The sequence below is a fragment of the Cyclopterus lumpus genome, chromosome 2, assembly GCF_009769545.1.
Source record: "Cyclopterus lumpus isolate fCycLum1 chromosome 2, fCycLum1.pri, whole genome shotgun sequence".
In the NCBI taxonomy this organism is placed as follows: Eukaryota; Metazoa; Chordata; class Actinopteri; order Perciformes; family Cyclopteridae; genus Cyclopterus; species Cyclopterus lumpus.
The window spans coordinates 7547822-7569204 of NC_046967.1; the positions used below are offsets into that span (position 1 = coordinate 7547822).

The window sequence follows — 21383 nt, forward strand, 5'->3', positions numbered from 1 at the left end:
ATGCTTTCCATCCAAATTCAAATGCATGCGACTCAAAGACTGATGTTCCATAAGTACTCGTACTTTTATGCCCGAGGAACTGCTGCAGTGTCTGTTGGATACACACATTCCTGCTGCAACACCGAACTAAAACAAGGCCCGAGCAACCAGGAAAACAAGTATCTCAAGTGTCTCGAAACCCCTGGAAGTTTGTCCTGATAACAGTGATTGGACAGGATTGGCTCTCATGACGGGTCGGCTGGTTGATCTGCACCAGGCTTTGAGTGTGAACATATCAGAATTGACTTACTTCAACTCTCATAAATTACCTAATCGTGTGGTTTGAAACATACGAGCGGACAATGGGACGGCTTTGATGTCTAGTTCTATTTTCAGGAATCATATGAACATGGGCAGTGTCTGTTATCATTTTAAGTATAAAAATCGATTGAAGTCTGAGAGGTGTGTTAGCTGCATGCCAAATTAATCAGAGCACGGGGCTACCTGAAATACCTTCCAGCAGACTTCATGGAAAATAATGAGGACAGTTGAGCATCGCCGATCTATTTCACCCGAATGTGTTCTGGTCGAGCTCAGCTCAAAACACAGAATCAGTCAGCTTTATTTAAGCTGACAACTGCTGAAGAGAGCAATTTGTGAAAATCAATGAATCTAAATGCAACCCTGCTCGTGTCGGCTCAGTGCTGGGTTCCCTACTTTGGCTTCTTTTGGGTCCTGTAATCATTGAAGAGTGAATGGATTCATTCTTTGCCAACGTTCAAGGTACACGACGGTAACTTCACACTGAACGCTCTGCCAAGCATTAACTGCCTGTGCTCAAACGTAACGCCAACAGAGCTCTTCGGTTGATTGTGGCAACACGATCTTCTAAGACATCTGTTGGTGTAACGCCGACTTCTCCATCTGCTCCACTTCAGAAGTCTGCAAACTGGGTGTTTCAAGTCAATTGTTTTTTTTTTTTTAAGTTAAAGTGCAAATTATAAATTGGTTTATTTTTGTGATGCTGTTGAGATTCATCTTCTTTTGAGGATTATTTCCTATCCGTGTGCGTTGTACCTCTGCCAGCTACAATATAGAGTGGCAATATGCCACTTTGCTTAATATTATACAGCTTTGTTGAACACTCAATTCTGATTAGCCATTGAAAAGTAATCTGAGGTCTGCCCAGACCATTTCATCCCATTTAGCCATGGGCGTCTGGTCCATTTTGTTGATTTCTCTTCATACCCGCTCACTTCTACTACAAAGCTGTTTACTGATGCAGACAGCCCTGCTTTTTAAGGTCCTCGGTGGCTTTAGTTTGAAATAAAGAATCAGATTTATCTGTAGTGTCAATTGATGGATGTCTTTTGTAAGGAGCCATGTAATAAGCAGGATTCTGAGGGAAGAAAGTCCTCATGGTGAAATAAGCTCCTTCAGTGTTATGAAGAGCCTCCTATCTACTCACTGAATTATCTTGCAGGGGCTTCAGCTGGAGCAGTGGCCATTCGGCTGTGAATTACCCCTTTATTGTGCAATTCACAACCTACAGGTGGTTGATACGATAAAAGCAACACATGTTCAATGTAATGCAATTCAATAGAATAGTATGGCCGCTACGTTAAGGCCTCAGATGTTACAAATTTGACTCAAGGGGCTTTACAATCTTCTATCCCGAGACCCTTGGATCAGATAAAGAAAAACTGAAAGCAGCCTCGAGAAGAGCAACAGAACAGGACGTCTGCTAGTACGGACATCACTGATGTCCTGTGTAGGTCGCAGTTCGATCATCTCTCTCTTTCTGTCACTCTCTCCCTCATGTGAATGGGTGTATAATAGGTCAGGAAACTACAACTACAAAGCAGGGACTACAAAGTGGACAGTATTGTAGTGACTGTGCATCTCTTGTTGGCTCCTCTGAGTCTAGAGTACACAAACAACTTCTACAGTTCAACTACACCATTTTGCATCCCAAATTTAATTTACCCAATTGCACTTTGAAAGGTATTCTAAATGCATTATGCTAAATGGCTGTATAGTAACGATCTGGCATCAATGAACCAATTTTGGAATAACTGAATTCCATCTTTATGAAATACGTTGTAAACATGCTCACTCTCTTACTTACCAGTAGACATTAACTTTTAAACATCTTTTTATTTTATCAATTCATTTCTGGAAAATTACAATAAAGACATGCACAACATTGCACATAAATGAGTGCAGCACATTCATGCACTAATTATTTTTTTCTTTGGGTAATTTAATTCTGAGCAGATGAAGTCTGAAGTAATATAAGTCACAGGCCAGAGCTGACAGTAAAAGAAAAAAGGCTAAATTGCTTTTATATCTTGGAATATTTATCGTTGCCAGGCAACTGTCACAACTCAACATCTGGTGATATGGCGACTTCAGAGATAAACGCTTTCATTATTGTGTCTAACTCAGCATTTTCAAAGCAACACATTAATGATGTTTTAAGAGAATTTCCAAGCAGAAGAAATATATTGTGTGAGTTTGTTGACAGCGGTTGCATTTAGTCTACAGGCATTTCACTAAGGCTTTTAGTTTCAGCATTTCATATGTTCTATGACATCTGATCAGGCCTTATATATTTAAATATGCAACAATCCATATCCAGGGGTCTTATTTATCCATATTGAATGTATATATGCGCACATTAGCCAAAATATGGCATCCATACGCACACCTGCACGCAATGTTGACATTAACAGAATTCCCAGTCTGGTGGCTTTGCGGCTTCGTTTTGATCTGAAACATAGACCGTCTAGCTGCCTCGCGGAAAGGTTAACCGGCGGACATAATCTAAACATAGCGTAGCGGACACTTAAAGTGGTATGGATTGTTTTTAGTGCTTTGCTCTGCTGCTGTGCCAAAACGTGTGTCTCCGTCTCCCAACTGGGGTCGTGCCGACACCGACGATGGATAAGTGCCTCATGCAGCCCAACCCCAAAAACTATCCCTTGAAAGGAAATTAAACGTTTGAGAGGCTTCATTATACAATCTGACTTCAATTCACCACCTCACCATCTGCATGGCCAATTAAATAAAATAAAAAACACAGGGTTTTTTTTACCTCAGAGAAAGTCTCCTCTGCTCGTCTTTGTTTTGCACTCGGTTGCTCTAATCCGAGCCGATTCACGAGACGTGAACAAAGAGTACACACCTGTCTTTCCTGGCTTCTTTTAGCACAGAAACAGCTGCGGTGGCCAACTCGACCTCCACATACAGCACGATTGATTGAGGCATTCACGTAGGATGATGCTCATGCTTGGCTAAATGTGTTTGTGTGTGTGTGGAATACAGAAAAAAGACATTAACTCACCATATCGATGGATGACACAGGCCCGATGCTGTTGACATATATGCCCACATCGATGACTGTAGCTTTCACTGCAAGAGGCAGAAGGGAGAAGAGTGAGTGATGGTAGCTGCACATATTGTAAGTGTGACATGTGACATTTATACACGCAATCATTTTATTTGATGTGTCATTTGTCTGTTTTCATGCTGTTATGCGTCCAGAGCAAACAATAAAATCAATAATCAAGTTTAAAACAATGTTTTTTGTCACTCAATGTCACCTTAACCAATACAATGAGTCCCCCTTCCCCACCCCCCCAGAAAGGCAAGATTTACTTTGGAAATCAGTAAAGGCTGCACTGTGCTTCCTGGAGCTGTTAACGTGTTACCATGGCAATTAATAGCCTATCCAGGGAGTATGTAGGGTCTTGGCTAATTTTACTTGGCAACACCATTTGATTCCAGGAAGAAGAAAAAAAAGATTTTTTTAAAAATGGAGCAACAGAAATGTGGAACGGTACCAGACCTAAATGCTGCTTCTTAGAAATTCATTACATCCATCCATCCATCTTCAATACCGCTTATCCTCATTAGGGTCGCGGGGGCGCTGGAGCCTATCCCAGCTGACATAGGGCGAAGGCAGGGGACACCCTGGACAGGCCGCCAGTCCATCGAGGGCAAGAAATTCATTACAGTAAAAGAGAAATAGGTTTTCATGGGTTTTTGGTTCCCTCGGAGAAAGGCAATACGTCGTGTTCTTGGACGCTCATGTCACATAACTTATTTTCTCAGAATACACATGATGTATCCAGTAAACACTAATTATGTTATTGCCACACAGCAGGACGTTTTCTTTCTCACTGCCCCTTCTAAATCTAATGACTCACCCCTCACACACACACACACACACACACACACACACACACACACACACACACACACACACAGACACCTATCGCTGTGGCCTTCTGTAACGGCTGGACACACAAACACTCATCTCCCTTTGGAGTCCTATGGAACACAGCAACTGCAGAGCCTCTTTCAGACCATAGTGCACATGAAGGTTGATCTGCTTAAGTTACAGCATCTAGAATGAGGTCAAGCATGTCATAGTTTTATATTGTTATTGCATGTTTGTGAACTTCGGATCGGACGTGCCAGGAATCTGTGGCCCAGCAGGGAAAGTGGATGACGTGAGGAGGGCGATTCGCCTTTTACTGTCATTATTTTGCACCAGAAGGGCAGATGTTCCGCTATAGAGGTGCTGCATTGTCAAAAATAATATATTAAAAAATCCCTGTGGAAGCGGGGAGTCTTGTCGGAAAAAAACAAACAAGCTGTGCTTCGTGCACACGCAAGATATTTTATAATTTCAAGAGTTGTGGCTGCGTTATCCTTTTAAGAGCACAGCTTCAATGTTACAGAAGATTGCAACCCCCTCCACAAAACGATGTTAAACGTTGCATGTTTATACTCCTCCTTCCCTACAGAAAAGGTGTCTGTGAGCGGTGAGTTTAACCCCTGACCTCGATCGGTAAAGCTGCTCGCTATTCAACAAAAGGGAGTCTGCTGTTTTACAGAGCAGCTTCCAAGTGTGAATACGAAGCAGGGTGTTGCTGAGAAAAAGAACAATTATCCTCAAGTAAATCTTCTCGGCACAAAAACAGGTCGACAGGAAGGTGAGGAAAAAAATTAATAAAACGGCGACTTTAATTGGAATCTATTTGGTTATCTACAGACAGCGCTGTATTAATTAACCAATAATGTTAGTTGACACATTTTGGAGGGGGGCTCCTTAGTGAATCCATGACCCACGATGACCCATTTAACGGCTCTTAATGGTTCGCTGATATTGAAGACTCGTTACGACATTATCTCCCCAGTCATGCCATTCTGGGATGTTGATATGAATAGCAGAATTGACGTGTGCACGTCTGCGTGTTATATCTCCAGGGACCCGCTGTGCTGGGCCACTGATGCAAATGGTTTTGGTTCGCGAAGGCCTGCTGGGAAGTTTTGATTTGTTTCCAGCAGCATGTTCTGCTCCACCAACTGGACAATAAGGGACAACAATGCAGATGCGCTTCTGAAATAATTATTACGATTATTATTTTTTTGTCTATTTCTCAGCATTGCCTCGTTGTTTGCCTACAGATACGTTCTCTGTGATCTTTAGGTAGAAATCTGTATTCCAAAACACAGCGGTGGCGGTGAAAAGAACCCGGTGGTCACCAACAGGTTATGATGCAAGAAGACATTCATACTGTACATTCTGCCTTTAAATAATGTTCAAGTAACAGCAGGGTTTCCTCCTTCTGGACATCTCTAACCGTCTTTGGAGTACTGTCTGGCACCACTACTGCATGGGCATCACGCCCAAGTTCAAGCTGAGAATCCAATCTTTGTTGTCCATTTGGCGAAATCTGGCATTGACGGCCCACACGACACAATGCACAATCAAAATGTACAAAGCACAGAAAAATACAGATGCAGTCATTGTTCACGGAGGGGAACCGGGGGGCCGGTATTCGAGCATGCAGTGGGAAAACCCCTGGACACGCCGCCAGTTTTAGACGGAGGTAAACAAGATGCACACTTTTGGGCAATGCTAGTCCAACTCATCTGCAGGTCTTTGGATTATGGGGCGGAAAAAAACCTGGAGGGATCCGCGGTGACAGTGTCCCACCTTTGGGACCCATTTGCAGAGTAAATGTAGACAATTTAATAGACCACAGGAGTGGAAGCATGGGCTGGAAAGCTGATCTGTTTCAGCTTAGCAGCAGCATTCAGGAACTGGGACAACCTGAGAGAAATCATCCTCAATTTACACCACGGTGGATAATCAAGGTAGACGATGACACTCAAAATAAAGCATACGGCATGTTTTAGACAGTCAGCTCGACTGAGTTACAGTAATCACTCCGTCTTCACTTCCCGGAGCAATACACGAGGAAATAACTACAGACAAGTCTCCCTGGAAGTGTGTGTCTGTGAGTCTTTGAGCAAACACAACCAGCACAAAAGCTGAGTCGACCTGACATATATCCAAGTTACGCATGGCAGATTCATGTGGGATGGTGCATAAGTAATGATGACACTGCTGTAAAAAGAGATCATTCAGGATAGAGAAGCCCTTCTGTGCAGTTTTTTCTTCACACTTGAGTGTGGGAGCTTGTTTTGTTCTCTTTCATCTCTCAAAGAGAAAAATTAAAGTTGAAAATGGACGTCTGATCAATACGGAAAGAAACTTAAAAACATCTTCTTACAATTCAACCTGTCCATCGATCAACCTAATTTTCCCACTTCTAATGGAGGATCCACAATCCAGTCTAGAGACCAGATGAATCCTTCCTTCTCTTTATGTTGCTCATTTTCCTCCGCCTCGTCTTTCTTTTCAGAAAAGCATGACAGGCCCCATCTGTATTACCACATTACACTGTAGGCCTCGATTAAGAAGAAAGGGCTTTAATGCCTGCTTTGCCTTGCTGGCATGACAAATGCATTACGCATTGTCAGCCCCTGCACACTCACACACGCATCCCAGCTGACCGTTTAACTCCCATATGTTCAGAGTCCGAGAAGCACTGTACTGGGAGTGCCACCTCAGTGGGCTGTCAGATGCCATCCCGAGGGTTTGCCTCACATCTTCAGTCTCACTTTCAAAATAAATGTGCTGTAAAATAATTCGTCATGTCCTGTTTACCAAAAGTCGTCGACATTACTGAAATCCCTCTAGCTATTTGCCTTAGGTGGCAAAGTGTCTGACTGTTTGGCATCAGTTTCATTAAATAAAATTGCCATAGAAACATCCAATTTCTGTGAGAACTGAACCATAAAACAAACTGCTGGAGAGCTGCAAAGAAATTTCACTTCCAGCAATATCCTCAATGTCTCTCAGAGTGACTAGCGAAATGTTTAAGAATCCTATAGGTTGTTTTCACGGAGCTCATAATTGTGTCTTTGAATCTTTTGTCTATCAGTCAGCCATGGTGTACGCCTCGAAATACAATACTTATGAGCCTCGGCTGCTGTTGCTATGGAGACGAAGCCAGCCTAAAGTGTGAATCAGAGCGCTAGTGGATTCAAAATGCTTCATTCTTGAATTTTGTGAACAAAACATGTTGCAAAAGTTGCTGAATGCATTTAAAGTTGACCCAAAATGTAAAAGAGCATTGAATCCAGAAACCTTCTCAGATCACTTTACTGTATACACTTCGTTTGGATTATTCCAGTTCCATTCAGTCTGCTCACAGCCTCTTTTCCCACAGTCAAGTTGCTTATGGATCCACAAAGAATTTAGTCACATTATCCATCACTCCATACTCTGCTACACAGGTACAGCCCATCCACAGAAATCACACATGATATCATGCAAGACTTCTCCGCTCCAGCATTCGTATGTGTAACAGCCTGCAGCCCACAATGCCTTTGGTTTGGGTTTGCACTGGAAAAGCTGTTGCAGCTCTAGTCCTCCAGTGGCGAACATACGGTCTCTGCTGCTATAGTTAATGAAGCTGAAACGACGTCGACAAGAGGAAGTTATACTCGCCTTCGACGTTCCTTATAGAACTAACATCCAGGACTCGGTTCAGTACAAACTGACACTTAACATTAAAAGATAAAACGACACATAAATAGAAAATAAAAGAATGCAGAAATGAACGTTTTGCAATAAGAAATGCTCGTTGCTAAGGTCATAATTAGCAATTGATTTAAAACATAAAACACAAGTGCCTCATAAGCCAAATAATCATATTGTGTTTGTTATATTCTATTTATTGTCTGGGTGCAAGGCTTTCCTGGAGTGTGTGTTTGACGGAGCCATGCTGGACGCAGATCTGCCAGCGATCTTCTGTTCTCAGAAGTTAGTGCTGTATTTCTCAGCCATATTAATGTAAATATGGGCTGACGACAGGAATATCTGTGTCAGCTCTCTGGTGTCAGCCCCCTAATCACAAGTAGGCCGTGTAGCATTTTTTTAAAATTTTTTTAATGGACTCCCCAAACTCCCTTTTGGCATGGCAGACACAAATACAATGATGTTGGTCTAAAAATCTAGAAGGCCCTCTCTGGGGTCTCCAGCAGAACACCCGCCAAGTGTAAAGTCGATCAGATGAACTTGAGATATACTCACAGATGGACAGGGACACCTCGCTATATAGTTAGATGTGATGGGTCTGATGTGGTGATGGGGCACAGTGGGCCCTAATATGTATATGTGACTGCACCAGCTCCACTAGGGGAGAGACGGCTCTCCGCTGTCTTTTCCAGCACTTCTCAGCCAGCATGGCGCTGCACCACACATTGGCAAAGCGGTACATTTTCGAGGCTCACACACACACACACACACAAATGGTTGATTTCTAAAAAATGTCAAAATGGCCAAGAAGTGCCAGAAAAAAAAAAGACCAAAAAGAACTTGGCTGATATACATAAGAAGCTCTCTGAACTAGCTGTTAATGAATTTGTTTAAATGGATTTGTTAGATAATGGATGAATTAACATAACATTTGAGCGAAATGTCAGAGCCCACCTTGTCTGGTTGAAAACCGAGACAATTAGATGGAGAGGTGGTAAAAATCAGACAAATACTTACGTATTTTTTTAATTTCCATTCAGACAGTGCATTTGTAGATTTGCACTAAATAAAATCTAGACACCTCTCCATTAAATATGTATTGGCCAATGGAAAAATCCCACTTTATTCAGAGATGTTACCAATAGTCTGCCCCCTTCGTGTATGTAAATGAAAAGTACAAAAAAATTTAAACGCCTCAATATAAAAAAAGGTAGCCCATTTATCTATTCCCTTTAACTATGAACTCTGTTATAAATATATAACTCAATACTTTTCAGACAATGTCCATAAAAACTGAACACCATCAATTCTGTAAAAGGTGGAATTTATGACCGAGCAGTTGTATTGAAATAAAACTTCATAATAATTAATTGAAGTGTATTCTATTAATTAAATCAATAAAAGTATACATTTTCTTACGAATAATACGTATAATAACAATAATAATAATAATAAGTTAAAGGAGGTTGTGCATAAAATGATGTTAATGAAAGAAAACAAAACTTTAAAAAGCTCTCGGCTGTTTTGCATGCACTTTTGAGCCCCAAACTTCAGCTTGTCAGTCTCCAGTCTCCTCAAGTCACGCAGGCAAGGTGCCAGGCTTAAATACCAGATGACGTGGTAAAAACAACACCCGTGGAAAGGCGGGGCAAGTGGTATCCTGAACTGCACAGCTAATGGTGGAAACTGGGGTTTAACTCCACCAACCACACTATTTCTGTTTCAAAGAAATGTTTAAATAACTCAAACAGCATGCCGACCGCGGCAGACAGAAGCCATCTGGTTCTTGCAAGCAGGGAGACGCAAAGGCTAAAAATTATTATTATTAACATTTCGGCAGCCCCCCCCACACACACACTCCAACAGGACAAGCTGGGGCGAGCCATCGGCCCCGCAGAGAGGGGCATCAGCTGCAGTCACCCAACTACTGGGAAAATGGAGTCCCTCATACGCGGGTGATGTTTACTGTTTGATCATTTGACCTCCTTTCCTCTGGCAGACACGACAAGTCCAGCCGTGGAATGAAAGCATACAATTACAATTAATAACATAATAATAATGATAAAAGGTACGGCCTCATTTAACAAATGTGATGCTACATAGCAAAGGGAACCCAGCAGTCTTAATAGAGGGGCTCTATCCTCTGTGCCTGAACCTGTACGGCAAGTTATTAATACCAGCGTCATAACACCAGACCTGCAGTGTGAAAATAAAATGGCTGTGAAAAGGTGGAGAGAAAAAAAAAAGAATCACATTGGAGGAACTTAAAAAGGAATGATTTGACATTTTAGAAAGTATGCCTATTTGTTTTGTTTTTTACTTTGATGCAAAGATCACAGCACACCTTAAAACTTCAATTTGCTATTTTTACACTTGGGGACGGAGGACAGGATTAGTAGCTTCTTGCTAAGCGAGCGTACAAGAGTGGTTTTGATCGTCTCCTCTAACTCTCGCCAAGAAAGCAAATAAGAGCAATTTTTTATTTAAACCTGAACTAACTTCTTTGCTGCGGCACACGCATTGTCACAGTTAAAGTTGACATCACGAGTGTCGAGGATTCAATAAAAGCTCATATATTCGCTTCATGAATGCATAAGTAAAAAGTAATGCAAGTCTAAATGAAAAGACGTTCCCATCGGACAGATATTGACCGTCCGTGTGGATGTTGGGGGTGTGGACTGAGCAAGCACTAGCTGTACTTGTACTCAGCTCCATGAATCAAATACAATAGATCTGGGAAGAGAAGATATTGCTGTTCCCTCAGAGGTTTAATGATAACCAGGCAAAGGGAAAGGTCTTAGTGCTTATGAATCGCCCGCCACCAGGCAATCACACAGCTAACACCAAGCAATAACATTGCAATATAAGATGGAGGGGGGGGGCGGCTGCAAACAGTTAAGCATGCAATGAGGAGGGTGTTAAAAATGAATTATCTCACAATTCAATTTCTGTTAATAAAGTAAACAGCTCTTATGCCTGCTCACACTGGTGGACGAGTAGCATACAGACCATTTATTGCATTAGTCACTTTGTGAACTGATTGAATTGAGAGAGCGCGAGTCATTTTCGTGAGAGGATTGTGGTGCTCAAAAACAAAACCCCTTTTTGATGGAATACATTGTTTGACAATAATGCAAATGGGCCTCGGACGTCTGCCACGACCAAAGGGAAGGCTTTGATCTCTTCGATGGGGGAAGAAACTGAACGCTAGGCGCCTCATTCACGCGATCAGCACATGTTGGTACGCTGACATGAGATTGACAGGAGAGTTCAGTGCTTGGTGACGGGCATTGCGACTTTCTATGCGAGCTACTTTGCAACTTGAACACTCAGCAATCGGAGACAGTCGTCACAGCGAGAGACATTTTGGATTTAATTAGACTTTGTGTCCGTCAGGTAAACAATGAATTATGCATATTTTGCTCCCCTGGTGCTACCACAACAATGGAAACTGCCTGATACCGAACAAGCTCATCGTGTGGAGGATGAGGTTTTAGACGTTTCAGGCTTTCAGAATAGATGACACATCAGTCTCCAGTGAAATTCGATGTCCCCAGAGTGGCAAAAACATGCAGGTAACACCCCCGTTTTTCTGATTGCATGAGGTAAAGTTAAATCTTATGGAGGTTTTAAAAGGTCAACGTACAAAGAAATATATAAATAATGGATATTGTTACATGCATTTCATTTTTATGTATGGATTTATTGTGTAATAATCAAATGAAAAACATGCACACATTCTACACACATGACACAAAGCCCCAAAAGCTGCTATTGGAGAGTTGACAAACACCTGCGGCCTTGGTGTCCAGTTGACGCAATCATAAATAAATATTCTCGCCAAAGCAGCATGACACACAAAAAACAGGTCCAACAAAATGCTCACTGGGACTTGTTCTCCGTAGCAGCTCCACTGAATGACCACGCTTAATTAGAAACACAAACAGCACAGGTGCAAGCCGCCCTTTTCCTTTCTACGTTTTCAAAGTCCGCCGCCGCCCCCCCCCCCCCCCCCCCCCCAAATCCCCGGCTAACTACCGGTGCTTTGGAGGGAGTGGAGTGGACATAGGAGACACAGATGGAAATCGATTAAATGGTTAGAGCTCACAGGGATAAAAGATGTGTCAGCCATGATCTGGACTCAGCATGGTCTTATTACCACCTAATGCACTTCACTTTGGTATCAGCCCCTCTGCTTTAAAGCGCGACACGATTGCTTGGCCATTCCTTTGTGGTTTGTCATTAACTCGGCGATGCTGGAGGAATGAAAGGCGAGGGGGTTTACGGCGCTCAACAACCTCTTTGGAGATGAATTAAACATTTTAGGAGAAGCAACAAATCTGGTCATGGCCTGCATTTTGACTCCTCGGATGCGCGTTTCTTTTCTTCCTTTCTAATAATGGCAGAAGACACTGTATTAATTTGAAAATCCATGCATCCAAAAAAGAAATTCAAAAATATAATGAGATCGTCTTATCTCTAAGTGATTATGATCACAATGCCTTCCGACACACGGGCAGACATCACCATGGCGACGTAACATCCCACAAGCAGTCTACTATTGTGGCAGACTTCAATATATGACATGACAATACACAATATCAATGTGAAGAAGAAAAGAAGAAAAAAATCCACCATTTAACTTGCAGCTGACTTTGAAAAATGAAGCTCAGTCATTGGCTGAAGTCAGAGTCACATGGCATTTGATTGGCTGTAAAGCGGATTCGATTGATCTCAAATGTTCCATCATGATTACGAAAGTGTTATAGGGGGGTAAATCGTAAGTGTAAAACTCAAGGAAAACAATATTAATCCTGAGACATTAAGCCTCTCCAACACACACACACACACACACACACACACACACACAGACATTTACATCAGAGCTCCTAAAAGGTTACCGCATCCTCCAGCTTTTGTGTGTGCGTCTGCAAGTGTGTAACCATTCCCATCTGCTGCGTCCACAGCTTGTGTGTCCGGAGCTCCTGCACCTCCCACCCGCAGGCGATTGTCAACTCGGCTAACCTGGTTACCTAAGACGCGAGGTGGAGTGTTCGCCAGGATCTAAACTCCTCTTCATCTAATGAAATGTCACTGGACTTGAAATATTGAGGGGGCTCGGCGGAGAATCGTCCTTTCAGCTGGTGAGGCGTCACCGCTGTGCCAAATGTCACCTCTGTGAGGATCAAGGAGAGGAGGCCAGCCAGGACCAAGTCAGCCTCAAAGCCACCCAAATCTGAGACAGAGGTGGAGAGAGCAACTATTTTACTCCAGTGGAAATGCTTCAATTTTGGGAGGGGCTCTTCCTTTAAGACAGGTCAAAAAAATGACCCCAACCAAAGAACCCACACCAGTGTTGACAACTCTTTTCCATGGAAAGTAGCGAGCAGCAATTAAACTTGCAATTAAGTCGCCAAGTCAGCAACATTCGCAGCCTGTCCATTCAGCCCTCCTTTCAAAGCCACTTCCTTAAAATTAATATTATGAATGCCGGATGAGAATTTCAACGAAAATATTTTTTAAATCCTGCCTTTAAAAAGGGTCAAAACAAAAGGCTGAAAGTTAACGAAACAATTTATATATTTGCTTTTATGTTTCTGTGCCTCTGACATGGATGTTTTTATTCTGTCCGTTTTAACACACTTAAAACACCCTTGTTTTATTTGCTGTGTGTGTTTTTAATTTGTGAGTCTCTGTATTGCATGTCTTGTTAGAATGTCTTGTCTGAATGATGATACTCACTATTCATTGTTTGTGCACCCAATGAAAAGCGTCAATATTGTATAAACCTTGTATATGTAATCTTATCTCTGTTTTTAGGTTTGTAACATTTCTGCCTTAGATGAAAAATAGCCTCTTGGCTAACTCACATTTACAGAAATGTTTGTATTAATGTGCACTGTCCCTTATCAAATAAACCAAAGTATAAAGTGCCAGAAATGCTTCATATCACAGGTGTTATATATATATAGTTAAATCCACCATAGAAGTCTCTGCCTACATGTACCAGGATGCATTGTGAGAGGGCAGGGAGTTTGTATTTTGCTACTTCTCATAAAGAAACTAAATAAAATCACAAAATGTCCTTCTATTCTTACACCTAAAAACAGGAAAAAGCAAATCGCACACCTCGGACTTGCGTTGTAAACTCATAATAAAAACACACTTCATTCAAACTGAACAGGAACTAAACAACACTCCCCAAAGCCATCAGTACAACAGTCAAAAGTACATCGACATCATGTCACTGGTATACGGAAGAAAAGCAGATTTTGCAGCTGCACCCTTTATCCTTTTAATTAATTTTTTTTTTAAATTTGTACAATGTTTTTGAAATTTCACCTGAGTAAAAGGACCCGATTGCTTCCTCCATTTTCCATCCACTCCCATTCTGTTTCAGTAACAATACAATCACAGCATTTGAGCGCAAGACAAACACCTCCTTGATATTTCTGGCAGTGGGATACAGAAAAGAACACAAACCCAGCCGGAACTTTCTAAGTAAAGACGGTTAGATCTGATTTCCACTGGTTTCTTTAATAAAACAAAGGATACATCTAAATCCTTCATCAAACAAGGAGACAATATAGGGCTGCTGGCATATACTGAGCAAAGATACGAGTAGAATCCACTGAGACCAAATATTGCACTGCCTTAACCCCCTCCCCCGCTCCCCCCCTCCTCCTCACGCGCTTCGCCCTGGAGTGATTGAATCTGACATGACTTCTGAATCAGATCCATGAGGTTTTAATATAGGATGCAAAGTGGGTCAAACTTTTGCTTGGGTTCCAAAAAGCCTCAAATCTGGACCGCTGACGTGAATTATGTAACAACATACAGTGATGGATAGTAAGTAGGGGGTGGGACACAACAAAAGAGAGGTGATTGAGTGAGGGAGACAGAGAAACTGACGGAAAGAGAACGAGAGAGCAGCAGGAAACGGCTACAAACCAATCATGTCTGAGCAGCTTTGGTTAATATTTCTGACACACACCTGGCTTTTATCTCAATCAAAGTCCTCCTCATTATACGCACACACACACACACACACTTTGTGTTTACAAGTATGCAAGGAAACCACTGACCACACGTCTTATGAATAAGATTTGGTTACAGTTATACACACGTCTCCCATTGAAATACACGCACACACACAGCCGCTTCCTTTTCACTCCCACCCACATACACAAATTGCCAGACATATTCAGGGAGGCAATCATGAAAGATGATTGCAACGACCTGGTCAGTCAGTCTAGATCATCAACTCCATCACTCGTGTGTGTATTAAAATCTCCTGCCTGTAGTGGGTCAGTGAGCCATGGCCAGGCTCGGCTCGCCCAAACTTTGTTTCAGCGGAGAGCCGGAGCCCGCTGTGACATTCCAGAGATTTTCCTCCGTGTCAGCGCTGATTGGCTTCACCCTGTCAGGGTCGATGGACGCTGGTCAGGGGAATGTGAGTCCTCGGCCGGTTTAAAAGAAGTCCAGAGATGTTGAATAAGGGCAGTTTCTTAAAAATGGTAATGGCTTAATCCAGTGGTTCTCAAACTGTAATACCACTGCGCCCCTCTAGTGGGGCGCAGTGGTATTACAGGTGGGGCGCAGGAGGAAATGCAGAAAGACCTTTATTGAATACACAAGTTCAAAGTACACAGACATTATTACATTATTACTACATGTCATTTAGCTGACGCTTTTATCCAAAGCGACTTACAATAAGTGCATTAAACCATGAGTCCAAACTCAGAACAACAAGATTTAAGCAAGTACAATTTCTTCAATAACGTTAAACTACAAAGTGCTATCAGTAAGAGCCATTTAAGTGCTACTAAAGTGTTAAACTACAAAGTGCTATCGGTAAGAGACATTTAAGTGCTACTAGAGTGCTACTACGGCTCTACCTTCCCTATTCAAAGTATAGTCGAAAAAGATGTGTTTTTAGTTTGCGACGGAAGGTGTAGAGACTTTCTGCTGTCCTGATGTCAATGGGGAGCTCGTTCCACCAATGAGGAGCCAGCACAGCAAACAGTCGTGACTTCGTTGAGTGTTTAGCTCGAAGTGACGGAGCTACAAGCCGATTGGCAGTAGCCGAGCGAAGTGAACGGGCTGGGGTGTACGGTTTGACCATGTCCTGGATGTAGACCGGACCCGATCTGTTCGCAGCACGGTACGCAAGTACCAATGTTTTGAAGCGGATGCGGGTGGCCACCGGTAACCAGTGAAGGTCGCGGAGGAGCGGAGTAGTGTGGGTAAATTTCGGGAGGTTAAAGACCAGCCGAGCAGCTGCATTCTGGATGAGCTGTAGAGGTCGAATGACATTAGCAGGTAGACCTGCCAGGAGGGAGTTGCAATAGTCTAGCCGTGAGATGATCAGAGCCTGGACCAGGACCTGTGCCGCCTTCTGAGTGAGAAGAGGTCGTATTCTCCTGATGTTGTACAGCATGTACCTACAGGAGCGTGTTATTGCGGTAATGTTGGCAGTCAGGGAGAGTTGACTGTCGAGTGTCACACCGAGGTTCCTGGCAGTCGGAGTCGGAGCCAGCACTGAGTTGTTGAAGTTAATAGTCAGGTCGTGGGTGGGAGAGCCTTTTCCTGGAAGGAGGAGAAGTTCAGTCTTGTCCGGGTTAATTTCAGGTGGTGTGCGGACATCCACTGAGAGATGTCAGTCAGACATCCACTGAGAGATGTCAGTCAGACATCCACTGAGAGATGTCAGTCAGACAGGCAGAGATTCATGCTGCTACCTGTGTTTCAGATTGGGGAAACGAGAGGACATAAAGTCATTAATAAATACATGTTGAAATACCTGTACCTTTGTGTACATGTTTACGTTACACTTGTGCATGCGCCGAGATTATTCTCTGTTGCCCTTCAAAACAAAAGCTCAACATTGAGCATGAATTGAGATCGGCTTTTCTGCTGTTGCCCTTCAAAACAAAAGCTCAACATTGAGCATGAATTGAGAGTGGCCGTATGAAGCCTGCAAGCCCGTTTCAAAAAGATTTGTAGTGGAAAGCAGGCTCATTGCAATCACTAATAAAACATGACATACATATCTGCACTAATTATGCTTTGCACAGGTTGCACGTTATTGTTTTGAAAATGTATGCAGTATAAAACGCATTATTGCCAAATATTTGAACTTGTTTTGTTTAGTTTTTCACAGGTTACACTTATTGTTATTATCTAGAAAAGATATCCAGTCCCAATAATCTATTTCTTTGCCAGTGTGCCTTTTTGCACATATATAACTGTATTTGCATTGTCCTAACAAAGTGATTGCACATTGCAATTTTCTTTATTCTATCATTTGAAAAAGCACAGATGGAGGAGTCACAAAAAGTTATTTCAATAAAAAAAAGTCAGCATAGACCATTTTGTTGGGGCGATGGGGCATGAACATTTTTCTTCTTCCAAAGTGGGGCGTGACAGAAAAAGTTTGAGAACCACTGGCTTAATCAGATGTTTGGTCTCCAACTTCTGAGCAAACTAATTTCTCTTGCGATCAGTACCGTGACTTCCTTGGATTTTCTGTTGCCTCTCTGTCCATGAGGGTAATGTCCTTGTCTTTTCAGCCACAACGTCTATTGCTGCTTAGATCCACCAGTGCTTCCTTTTTTATAGCAAAACAAACAGCTGCTGCTGTTAAATGCACCATTTGCTGCGAAGCAACTAGGATCAGGTACCGAAAACCGGTGCCAATATGGTACCGGACCGAAACGCAATGCAGATTTCGGTCCTTCAGGAGGTGCCAAATATGTTCATATTTCTGCAAAAGAATTGCTGAAGTTTGAAGCTGTATACAGAGTGTTTGTGTGTGTTTTGTATTTCTTTATATTTGTTTAAGTATACTGTAAACTGTTCTTATTGTTCATAGTTTGAAGTTAAAAAGTTTGCACTGGTATCTAAAAAAAAAAAAACGATACCCATCCCTAGTGGTAGTTTTTTTCCTGTAAAGAACCACCGGTATGTGTCGGTACATCAACAAGGGGTTTCATTCATCAAGCTAGCTAACTAAAAGGAGTAGAAGTAGTGGGAGACGTGACGACGGGACAAAGACACCACATGAGGAGAAGGGGACAGGTGGTCGGTGTTCAGGAAGTTAGTGATTGTGGCAAATGTTACTCAAACAGCATTAAATACAGCATTTGTTAGGGACTATTTTCAGCATATACTTACTTAATATATATTTTGCTCTCGTGAGTATTCTATTGTGAGTCAAAACTACAGTGTGTCTGTGTGTTGATGTTTACATGACCTGTTTGTAATAGTCTTTTGACAAAGATGGTTGCTTGTGGGCTCAAGACTTTAACCTTGCCTGAATGTATGTATATATATATATATATATATATATATATATATATATATATATATATATATAGTTTTTACTTGATGGAGGACTGCTGTAGCATATTTGTATTCATTTTTTCAGAGCGAGGCTCAGACCTTAATGGAACATCTTGAAATCCTCCCTGGCTCTCAAACTCAAACAGTACATGTGCATTAACCAACTGCTTCAACCCGCTTTGTCCTCGAATCCCTGGTGAACACACACGCAAGCGCTGACGCACTCGTGCACACGCACGTGTTCGCGCAGTGCACGGGGATCGCACACAAGCGCACGCAGTGATCACACTCTGAATCCAAAAGAAAAGTGACACAATAGGGACACAAAAGCATCTCATCTTCATCCAAGGCGGACTGCTTCTTATCGGTTAAGGTGAAGCTCAACACTTCTGCTCCGGGGGGGACTTCTCACAAGTGGACCAGTCACACACTTTATATGAAAATTAGGCTCACTGCTGACTTCCCGGGACTGGAAGAGACGGGGGGGAAACAAACACGGGAACTAAGATAATAACCCTGTTATACGTTGCATCTTGGGCATCTTCTCCCATTTTCTGTAAGCTTTGCTTCACTGCAGTGGGACTAGAAATGTACTGTTGACAGTTTGAAAGATTCCTAAGTAAGATAAATTAATAAAGACAAAATCTTAACAATAAAAGACAAAAAAGTGAAAGTGCTGACATTGTATTCATCGTCAGATGTGCATTGGATTGCCAATACCAGCAGGTTTAGAAGGACCATTTTGAAAATACAAAGTATAATTTAGCTACTAGTTTTAAAAGCTGGTTCTGACAAACAGAATTTTTATAACAGAATACATGAGAAAGTATCCATTTCACATAATATACCATTTGCATTCAAAACTCGTTTAAAGTGCACAAAAAAATTATACTTGGAAAACACGATTAGAAGATAGATATCAATCTCATGGTCATACAATAAATATGAGGCTACAGAGCGCAGAAGATTAGCTTAACATAAAGAATGGACGGAGGGGGGAAACAGCTAATCGTCAGCACCCCTAAAACCAAACGTATTGGTTTGGCGTCCACAAGGGTCTGTGTAGCCTAAATGTCATCATCACGAGGCGTAGGCTCTACGCACAAGTACCGGCAATTTGTTGCGTTACATTGCTGCAAGTGGTTGTGTAAATGCAGCAAAATGAAGATTTAGAAAAGGTCGAACACAACAAAGGAAATGTAAAGGTCTATCTAACCAGCGGTACAACCAGCTCCAGTCTCCCCCTACTTTGTTTCAGCTTAGAGAGGCTGTTTTCCACCAAAGAAGTGAGCTTCTACTGTGAGATACAAACACACTTCTCATATTGAATTAATGGCCAATTAATACAGAAAATCTCGAAATATGCTTAAAACAACAGTTTGTGCTCTGGTTCAACAGCCAGCAGCATATTAACAAGCAGAACCGCAGAGAAGTTGCTTACATTTAAAAGTGAGGCAAACAGGGGGAGAAAAAAAGCATTGTTTGATATAGTGTGCATGTATGTGTGAAGAAGATTACTTTGATTTAGACTAAATCCAGGTGTATCTCGGAAATGAGCCCCACTCCTCTGACTTCTGACAGAAGCTGGCTGTCTATGTGAGTGTACTTGTCTGTGTGTCACAGAGATTCATTGCAGCACTTCTCAACTGAATCCATTTTTACAATGATTTAAATGTCCCAGATCTGTCTTTGACTCAGCGTCATCCTCGAGTGTGTGAGTCTCTACGTGTGTGTGTGTTTTTTTTTGTTTTTTTTTTTGCCTGCGTGTTTCCGCTGCCTCACATTATCCTGCTACGACATTAACATTTCATGGACGACGCTGGAGGTTTATCAACTGGATCTCATCCAAATTTCATCCTTAATTATGGGAACGGCGCTAGAGGGAGATTCCCCCAACCGCTACCCCGACTGAACCGAGCCGAGCCGAGCCGAGCAAGCCGCCGGCCCGGAGGTGAAAATAAAAAACAAACAAATAAATTCCCACCAGCAGGTTACTGCCTGTGAAAGCTGAGCGCTGGCCTCCGTCATTCGCAGATAACCTAAGAACACAAATCAACACTTGCAATGATCTGGCGATAAGCATTCCCACCGGTCTTTCCAAAAAGCCTTTTGAAACTTCATCGTGAGCGCAACTCTACTAAAAACCCAGCTGACACCGTTACAAGTGAAAGTCCTTCCGACTTGAAGGCGGCAACTTCAAGGGGCAGAGTGTAGTCACGGATTAAGCCTTAATAAACCTTAATTTGACTTCAAACCCACGGGTCCTGCAGCTGAGGGACAGAAGTTTCTCCTAAGTGGCGTTTGACAGCGTCAGTTTGTGAATAAAATGTGTGCGTTTGAGGCACAAACAGGGAAAAGAATCCAATGTATTCACATCTATAAATCATCTCACGACTTCCAGATGTATCTGGTGAGGGGGGGGTTAAACTACCTCATTGTATATATGTTTAAACCAGCTACAAAATGTCACACACATAGCTGCAACCACATTAACAATCTAATGCTGCAATATATATATATATATATATATATATATATATATATATATATATATATATATATATATATATATATATATATGTTAGCTCTTTGTTTTGTTCATACGACCTCCATAGATGCTTCTCACATCCCTCTTTAACTAATGCAGGTTGTTCATGAACAACAACCAAAACAGCATATACTGTAATTACATCTTCTCCATAACTGTAGGGGAAATATCGCAGTAAGTGGAAGCTATGCTACATTGAAGGACAATGCTAAATGCAATGAATGATGGGTAATCGTAACCACGGTGATGAATGACTTTTGGAGGCACTTCGCCTCCGCTAAAAAGGAACTCTCAGCCTCTCTGGAAGAATCTTGTGCACCAACCGCCTACACGACGTGGTCGTTAATGGACAACATATAGAAACCATAAGAGAAACGAGCCGGCACATGTTATCCATTACACAACACACAAAGTATCCAAGCAATGGTCCAACACTTAATAGTCAATTTAACGAAACGTGTACTCACCAGTGTCCCGTTGTGTTTTTAGCCGACTTAAAAAGCACGAAGTGGTCGCGTGACGTTGACGTTGACAGGTAGTTAACGTTGATTAATAAACTAAAAAGGTAACGTTACACAACAGTTTGATAAGTCCAGGAAAAGCCCCCGA

General features: G+C 42.1%; 1 protein-coding gene across 3 annotated transcripts in view; it reads right to left on the minus strand.

Annotated features, from left to right (window-relative positions):
* LOC117743978 (gamma-aminobutyric acid receptor subunit gamma-3-like) overlaps positions 1–21383 on the minus strand; it is a 64214-nt gene that overhangs the window by 39852 nt on the left and 2979 nt on the right. For all 3 annotated transcript variants that reach the window (XM_034552001.1, XM_034552010.1, XM_034552020.1), the window contains one exon: positions 3326–3393. In XM_034552001.1, the coding sequence (XP_034407892.1) occupies positions 3326–3393 (68 nt within the window). The remainder of the gene's footprint in view (positions 1–3325; positions 3394–21383) is intronic.